At 47.9% G+C, this 8,786-nt stretch overlaps 1 protein-coding gene across 1 annotated transcript in view; it reads left to right on the forward strand.

Annotated features, from left to right (window-relative positions):
- Positions 1 to 191: 191 nt before the first annotated feature.
- Positions 192 to 8,786, forward strand: part of LOC121340951 (transcription activator BRG1-like) — a gene marked incomplete at both ends in the record, with an annotated part of 22,329 nt that continues 13,734 nt past the window's right edge. Inside the window, 7 exons of the mRNA XM_041414056.1 lie at positions 192 to 310; positions 2,341 to 2,491; positions 3,032 to 3,195; positions 3,280 to 3,346; positions 5,289 to 5,399; positions 6,773 to 7,015; positions 7,748 to 7,861. Coding sequence (XP_041269990.1) covers positions 192 to 310; positions 2,341 to 2,491; positions 3,032 to 3,195; positions 3,280 to 3,346; positions 5,289 to 5,399; positions 6,773 to 7,015; positions 7,748 to 7,861 — 969 coding nt within the window. The remainder of the gene's footprint in view (positions 311 to 2,340; positions 2,492 to 3,031; positions 3,196 to 3,279; positions 3,347 to 5,288; positions 5,400 to 6,772; positions 7,016 to 7,747; positions 7,862 to 8,786) is intronic.

Raw genomic sequence — 8,786 nt, forward strand, 5'->3', positions numbered from 1 at the left:
AAATGATTCAGAAAAGCAAAATAAAATATTTTCCCCTTTCAATGAACTCCCCCCCGTAACCTCACGATTACCAATTAACTTTCTTTAGTAAATTGGCAATAATTCACCAAAATTAATTAATTTAATTCAAATTAACTAAAATTAATTTTGCATTTTTTTTAACTGAAAAATCCCATTTTTTTCCTCCCCAGGAGGAGGAAGAGGAGCAGCCCCAACCAACCCAACCCGCTCTGCCCGTGGAGGAGAAGAAGAAAATTCCGGATCCCGACAGCGACGACGTCTCGGAGGTGGACGCGCGGCACATCATCGAGTGAGCCTTCCTCCCTCCTTCCTCTTCCTCCCCCTTTTTCCCTGCTCCGCCTTCCCACCCGCCGCCGCTTCCCTACCCCATCCCAAGGTTTTTTTTTTCCCCGTAAATCATCCCAAATTTTATCAGGAAAAGCTCTTCCCGAGGATTTCCCCCCCACTTCAAAGCTCCCAAAAAATGCAAAATTTTATTTTTTCACTCTTTTATTTTCGTGTTTTTGCTCGTGAGGAGCAGGAATCCCCTCGCTCATCCGTGTTTTGCTCTCTAGGATCTCCCTCTCTTCCGTTATTTCCTGGTTTTTCCCAAATTTCCCCCATTTTATCCCGTTTCTCGTTCATCCGTGTTTTGCTCTCTCAAGATCTCCCTCTCTTCCGTTATTTCCTGGTTTTTCCCAAATTTCCCCCATTTTATCCCGTTTTTTCCTCCATTTCCTCCTCCCATCACCTTTTATCCCAGTTTTTCCCCCCATTTTATCCCATTTTTCCCCCGTTCCTGTTCGTCCCTGACCCTTTATCCCGGTTTTTCCCCCCTTTTTTCCCCTTTTTCCCCCTTCCCCCTTGTCTGTGATTCCTTTTCCCCGTTTTTCCCCCATTTTTCCCCCGTTCCTGTTCGTCCCTGACCCTTTATCCCGGTTTTTCCCCCCTTTTTTCCCCTTTTTCCCCCTTCCCCCTTGTCTGTGATTCCTTTTCCCCGTTTTTCCCCCATTTTTCCCCCGTTCCTGTTCGTCCCTGACCCTTTATCCCGGTTTTTCCCCCCTTTTTTCCCCTTTTTCCCCCTTCCCACTGGTCTGTGATCCGTTATCCCGTTTTTCCCCCCATTTTTCCCCCGTTCCTGTTGGTCCGTGACCCTTTATCCCAGTTTTTCCCCATTTTATCCCATTTTTCCCCCCGTTCCGGGTGGTCCATGAACCTTTATCCCGGTTTTTCCCCCATTTTTTCCCCGTTTCGGGTGGTCCATGACCCTTTATCCCAGTTTTTCCCCGATTTTTCCCCCGTTCCATGTGGTCCATGACCCTTTATCCCATTTTTCCCCCATTCCGGGTGGTCCATGACCCGTTATCCCAGTTTTTCCCCATTTTATCCCAGTTTTTCCCCCATTTTTCCCCCGTCCCGCGTGGTCCATGACCCTTTAACCCAGTTTTTCCCCATTTTATCCCATTTTTCCCCCATTCTGGGTGGTCCATGACCCTTTATCCTGGTTTTTCCCCCATTTTTCCCCCATTCCGGGTGGTCCATGACCCTTTATCCCAGTTTTTCCCCCCTCCCGGGTGGTCCATGACCCGTTATCCCGGTTTTTCCCCCATTTTTCCCCCATTCCCAGGTGGTCCATGACCCTTTATCCAAGTTTTTCCCCCATTTTATCCCATTTTCCCCCCATTCCGGGTGGCCCCTGACCCTTTATCCCATTTTTCCCCCCTTCCGGGTGGTCCATGACCCTTTATCCCGGTTTTTCCCCCATTTTTCCCCTGTTCCCGGGTGGTCCATGACCCTTTATCCCGGTTTTTCCCCCATTTTTCCCCTGTTCCCGGGTGGTCCATGACCCTTTATCCCGGTTTTTCCCCCATTTTTCCCCTGTTCCCGGGTGGTCCATGACCCTTTATCCCGGTTTTTCCCCCATTTTTCCCCTGTTCCCGGGTGGTCCATGACCCTTTATCCCGGTTTTTCCCCCATTTTTCCCCTGTTCCCGGGTGGTCCATGACCCTTTATCCCGGTTTTTCCCCCATTTTTCCCCTGTTCCCGGGTGGTCCATGACCCTTTATCCCGGTTTTTCCCCCATTTTTCCCCTGTTCCCGGGTGGTCCATGACCCTTTATCCCGTTTTTTCCCCCATTTTCTCCCTTTTTTCCCCCCATTTTCCCCAATTTTTCCCGCGTTCCAGGTGGTCCATGACCCTTTATCCCGGTTTTTCCCCATTTTCCCCCATTTTTCCCCCATTCCCTGTTGGTCCATGACCCTTTATCCCGTTTTTTCCCTTTATCCCAGTTTTTCCCCGTTCCGGGTGGTCCATGACCCGTTATCCCGGTTTTCCGGGCAGGAACGCCAAGCAGGACGTGGATGATGAGTATGGGGTGTCTCAGGCGCTGGCACGGGGGCTCCAGTCCTACTACGCCGTGGCTCACGCCGTCACCGAGCGCGTGGACAAGCAGTCGGCCCTGATGGTCAACGGTGTCCTCAAGCAGTACCAGGTGTGGGAACGTGGGGGAAAAACGGGGATGCGAGGATGGGATCTGGAGATGGATGGAGATCTGAGGTGGATATAGGGCTGGATTAAATGTGGGATGGAGATCTGAGGAGGATCTGGAGCTGGCTGGAGATTTGAGGTGGATCTGGAGCTGGGTGCAGTGTGGGATGAAGATCTGATGGTCAGTGGTGTCCTCAAGCAGTACCAGGTGTGGGAACGTGGGGGAAAACAGGATGGGAGGATGGGATCTGGAGATGGATGGAGATCTGAGGTGGGACAATGAGATTGATAATATTAATTTATTATAAATAATTAATAATTAATAGTTATTATATTAGTTAGTAATTAATAATTAAGCCAGAGTGGGGTTATGAGCTGGATTCACTCCCTGCTCAGACCCAACCCATGGAGATCCATCTGACTCCATGAAATATCTCAATTTCAGACTGTGAATAATTACCGACCTCATTACCACCTCATTTGCATACACACCCAGGCAGGGGGGGAGGGGGTCATTTTCCCACCCCAATCTGCATCCCCACAGATCAAAGGCCTGGAATGGTTGGTGTCCCTCTACAACAACAACCTCAACGGGATCCTGGCCGACGAGATGGGACTGGGCAAGACCATCCAGACCATCGCCCTCATCACGTACCTCATGGAGCACAAGAGGATCAACGGCCCCTTCCTCATCATCGTCCCGCTCTCGTGAGTGCCCGGGCGGTCCCGCGCCTCTCTCCAGCCCCACGTTCCCAAAATTCCCACCCTTTTTCCGTCTGTCTTTCCTCGCAGGACTTTGTCCAACTGGGCCTACGAGTTCGACAAGTGGGCTCCTTCCGTGGTCAAGGTCTCCTACAAGGTAAGGGGCAAATTCCTTGGATCCCATTTCCTTGGATTCATCCATTGGGTTCCATTTCCTTGGATTCCATTTCCTTGGATCCATTTCCTTGGATTTCATTTAATTTGATCCCATTTCCTTGGATCCCATTCCCTTGGATCCATTTCCTTGGATTTAATTTTTCTTGGATCCATTTCCTTGGATTTAATTTTTCTTGGATCCATTTCCTTGGATTTCATTTCCTTGGGTCCCATTCCCTTGGATCCATTTCCTTGGATTTCATTTAATTTGATCCCATATCCTTGGATCCCATTCCCTTGGATCCATTTCCTTGGATTTCATTTAATTTGATCCCATATCCTTGGATCCCATTCCCTTGGATCCATTTCCTTGGATTTCATTTAATTTGATCCGATTTCCTTGGATTCCATTCCCTTGGATCCATTTCCTTGGATTTAATTTTTCTTGGATCCCATTTCCTTGGATTCATCCATTGGGTTCCCATTCCCTTGGGTTCCATTTCCTTGGATCCATTTCCTTGGATTTCATTTAATTTGATCCCATTTCCTTGGATCCCATTCCCTTGGATCCATTTCCTTGGATTTCATTTAATTTGATCCGATTTCCTTGGATTCCATTCCCTTGGATCCATTTCCTTGGATTTAATTTTTCTTGGATCCCATTTCCTTGGATTCATCCATTGGGTTCCCATTCCCTTGGGTTCCATTTCCTTGGATCCATTTCCTTGGATTTCATTTAATTTGATCCCATTTCCTTGGATCCCATTCCCTTGGATCCATTTCCTTGGATTTAATTTTTCTTGGATCCCATTTCCTTGGATTCATCCATTGGGTTCCCATTTCCTTGGATTCATCCATTGGGATCCATTTCCTTGGATTCCATTTCCTTGGGTCCCATTCCCTTGGATCCATTTCCTTGGATTTCATTCCCTTGGATCCATTTCCTTGGATTTAATTTTTCTTGGATCCCATTTCCTTGGATTCATCCATTGGGTTCCCATTTCCTTGGATTTCATTTAATTTGATCCCATTCCCTTGGATCCCATTCCCTTGGATCCATTTCCTTGGATCCCATTTCCTTGGATTCCATTTCCTTGGATCCATTTCCTTGGATCCCATTCCCTTGGATCCATTTCCTTGGATTTCATTCCCTTGGATTCCATTCCCTTGGATCCCATTCCCTTGGATCCCATTCCCTTGGATCCATTTCCTTGGATTTCATTTAATTTGATTTCATTTCCTTGGATCCCATTCCTTCGGATCCATTTCCTTGGGTTCATTCCCTGGACCCCATTTTCTTGGATTTAATTTCCTTGGATTCTATTTCCTTGAATTAATTCGTTGGGTTTGGGGTTTATTTCCTTGGATTCATTCCCTGAATTCGTTCCTTGGATTTCATTTCCTTGGATTCCATTTCCTTGGATTAATTAGTTGGATTCATTCCTTAAATTTCATTTTCCTTGGATTCATCCACTGGGTTCCATTTCCTTGGATTTAATTTCCTTGGATTCATTCCTCGGATCCCATTTCCTTGGATTTTATTTCCATTCATTCCGTTTCCATTCCAAGCTTCCCTTTTCCTCTTCCTGCTCTGGCGGAAGCTGCCCCTGGGTCCCAGCTCCAAATCCATAAAAATCCACGAAAATCCCATTTTTGGTTGCTCCTCAGCAGCAGAAACCCCCCCAAACCTCCTCACCTTGCTGGATAACCACCCCTCCCACCCCTTTTTTTGGGAATTCCAAATCCAGCTCCAAATCCAAATGGGTTGGAGCTCCAAATCTACAAAAATCAACAAAAATCCATGAAAACCCACCAAAATCCATGAAAATCCCATTTTTGCTCGTTCCTCAGCACCAGGAACCCCCAAAACCTCCTCACCTCCCCCCGCTCCCACCCCTTTTTTTGGGAATTCTTGACATTCCTGCTTGGAATTCTCCCCGCAGGGCTCTCCGGCGGCGCGCCGCGCTTTCGTCCCGCAGCTCCGGAGCGGAAAATTCAACGTTCTCCTCACCACCTACGAGTACATCATCAAGGACAAGCACATCCTGGCCAAGGTGAGCGCTGCATCCAGAGGTTTTCCCAATTTTTCCATGCTCAGGGTGTCGGGAAAGAGGAAATTTTTGGACAAATCCAGATATTTGTGCTTGGCAGAAAGGTCTCTGAGTGTAGAAGCTAAAAATGGAGTAGAGATGGAAGGAGGTTTTGATGTAGGAGAATAATTGATGTCTAAATTGGGGTTCTCAGCTTCTTATTGCTTATTTTATAATTTTCTTTCTTATTTTTTTGAGGTTTCTTCTTATTTTATCCAGTTGGTCTTAGTAACCTCAATGAATTCCAGAAGGTCCTGAGAAAATTCTGGTGAAATTCTGAGAAACTTCTGCTAAAACCAGTTGAAAACCAGTTCTGGCTGGTGCCCACCTGAGATGTTCCTCTCCATTTCTCCACTTCTTCCAGATCTGCTGGAAGTCCATGATCGTGGAATTTGGTTTCTCAGCTTCTTCTTCTTTTATGATTTTTTTTCGTATTTTTGAGGGTTTTTCTTATTTTATCCAGTTTGTCTTAGTAACCTCAATGAATTCCTGAAGGTCCTGAGAAAATTCTGCTGAAATTCTGAGAAAATTCTGCTGAAATTCTGAGAAACTTCTGCTAAAACCAGTTAAAAACCAGTTCTGGCTGGTGCACACCTGAGATGTTCCTCTCCATTTCTCCACTTCTCCCAGATCTGCTGGAAGTCCATGATCATGGAATTTGGTTTCTCAGCTTCTTCTTGCTTATTTTATGATTTTATTTCGTATTTTTGAGGGTTTTTCTTATTTTATCCAGTTTTTCTTAGTAACCTCAATGAATTCCTGGGAAGGAGGTTTTGATGTAGGAGAATAATTGATGTCTAAATTTGGGTTCTCAGCTTCTTCTTGCTTATTTTATGAGTTTCTTGCTTATTTTATGAATTTTTTTTCTTACTTTTTGGGGGTTTTTCTTATTTTATCCAGTTTTTCTTAGTAACCTCAATGAATTCCTGAAGGTCCTGAGAAAATTCTGCTGAAATTCTGAGAAAATTCTGCTGAAATTCTGGGAAAATTCTGCTAAAACCAGTTGAAAACCAGTTCTGGCTGGTGCACACCTGAGATGTTCCTCTCCATTTCTCCACTTCTCCCAGATCTGCTGGAAGTCCATGATCATGGAATTTGGTTTCTCAGCTTCTTCTTGCTTATTTTATGATTTTATTTCGTATTTTTGAGGGTTTTTCTTATTTTATCCAGTTTTTCTTAGTAACCTCAATGAATTCCTGAAGGTCCTGAGAAAATTCTGCTGAAATTCTGAGAAAATTCTGCCGAAATTCTAAGAAACTTCTGCTAAAACCAGTTGAAAACCAGTTCTGGCTGGTGCACACCTGAGATGTTCCTCTCCATTTCTCCACTTCTCCCAGATCCGCTGGAAGTACATGATCGTGGACGAAGGCCACCGCATGAAGAACCACCACTGCAAGCTGACCCAGGTCCTCAACACCCACTACGTGGCCCCGCGACGGCTGCTCCTCACCGGGACCCCCCTCCAGAACAAACTCCCCGAGCTCTGGGCCCTCCTCAACTTCCTCCTCCCCACCATCTTCAAGAGCTGCAGCACCTTCGAGCAGTGGTTCAACGCGCCCTTCGCCATGACCGGGGAGAAGGTGCTGGAAAAGGGGAGGGTCTGGGAGAGGGTGGGGGGTGCTGGGGGTGGGTTTGAGGTTGGTGGTGATGGATCTGGAGGGGTTGGGAGGGGTTCTGGAGCTCTGGGAGGTGGATCGGTGTCTGGAATGGATCTGGAGAAGTTGGAAGTGGTTCTGGAGCTCTGGGATATGGGTGAGTGTCTGGAATGGATCTGGAGAAGTTGGGAGTGTCCCTAGAGCTGTGGGAGGTGGATCAGTGTCTGGAATGGATCTGGAGAAGTTGGGAGTGTCCCTGGAGCTCTGGGAGGTGGGTCAGTGTCTGGAATGGATCTGGAGAACTTGGAAGTGTCCCTGGAGCTCTGGGATGTGGATCAGTGTCTGGAATGGATCTGGAGAACTTGGACGTGTCCCTGAAGCTCTGGGATGTGGATCAGTGTGTGGAATGGATCTGGAGAAGCTGGAAGTGTCCCTGGATCTGTGGATCAGTGTCTTGAGTGGACCTGGAGAAGTTGGGGAGTGGTTCTGGAGCTCTGGGATGTGGCTCAGTGTCATTGTTCATGACTCCAGAGGGGTTGGAAGTGTCCCTGGAGCTCTGGAGAAGCTGGGATTCGTTCTGGAGCTTTGGGAGGTAGATCAGTGTATTTTCTGGAGCTGTGGGAGGTGGTCAGGGGGTTTTGGAGTGTTTTGGGGTGTTGGGAGAGTCCATCCACTTCCATTTCTGATGAGAATTCCTGCTCCTGGTGACAATTCCAGGTGGACCTGAACGAGGAGGAGACAATCCTCATCATCCGCCGTCTCCACAAGGTGCTCCGGCCCTTCCTGCTCCGGCGCCTCAAGAAGGAGGTGGAGGCTCAGCTCCCAGAAAAGGTGACACTGGAGGGTGCCCTCACCTTTCCCCATCCCTGGAGACCACTGGGGGGCTCCATCCTGGTCTTAACCCAATCCTGGGATATGGACATGGAGCTTCATCCCACTCCAGAACCATCGCTGGGTTGGGTTGAGCAGGTGGTTGGGTTGGGTTGGGTTGAGCAGATGGTTGGGTTGGGTTGGGTTGGGTTGAGCAGATGGTTGGGTTGGGTTGGGTTGAGCAGGTGTTTGGGTTTGATCCCTCTGGGTTGACTTGGGTTGGGTTGGGTTGAGCAGGTGTTTGGGTTGGGTTGAGCAGGTGTTTGGGTTGGGTTGAACCAATGGTTGGCTTGGGTTGGGCAGGTGCTTGGGTTGGGTAGAATCAATGGTTGGGTTGGGTAGAACCAATGGTTGGGTTGGGTTGAGCAGGTGCTTGGGTTGGGTTGAACCAATGGTTGGCTTGGGTTGGGTTGAACCAATGGTTGGCTTGGGTTGGGTTGAACCAATGGTTGGCTTTGGTTGAGCAGGTGCTTGGGTTGGGTTGAACCAATGGTTGGCTTGGGTTGAGCAGGTGCTTGGGTTGGGTTGAACCAATGGTTGGCTTTGGTTGAGCAGGTGCTTGGGTTGGGTTGAACCAATGGTTGGCTTGGGTTGGGTTGAACCAATGGTTGGCTTGGGTTGAGCAGGTGGTTTGGTTGGGTTGAACCAATGGTTAGCTTGGGTTGGGTTGAACCAGTGGTTGGGTTGGGTTGGGTTGAACCAATGGTTAGCTTGGGTTGAGCAGGTGCTTGGGTTGGGTTGAACCAATGGTTAGCTTGGGTTGAGCAGGTGCTTGGGTTGGGTTGAACACGTGTTTGGGTTGGGTTGGGTTGGGTTGAGCAGGTGGTTTGGTTGGGTTGAACCAATGGTTGGCTTGGGTTGAGCAGGTGCTTGGGTTGGGTTGAAC

Source organism: Onychostruthus taczanowskii, unplaced genomic scaffold (genome assembly GCF_017590055.1).
Source record: "Onychostruthus taczanowskii isolate IOZ18803 unplaced genomic scaffold, ASM1759005v1 scaffold438, whole genome shotgun sequence".
Taxonomy (NCBI): Eukaryota; Metazoa; Chordata; class Aves; order Passeriformes; family Passeridae; genus Onychostruthus; species Onychostruthus taczanowskii.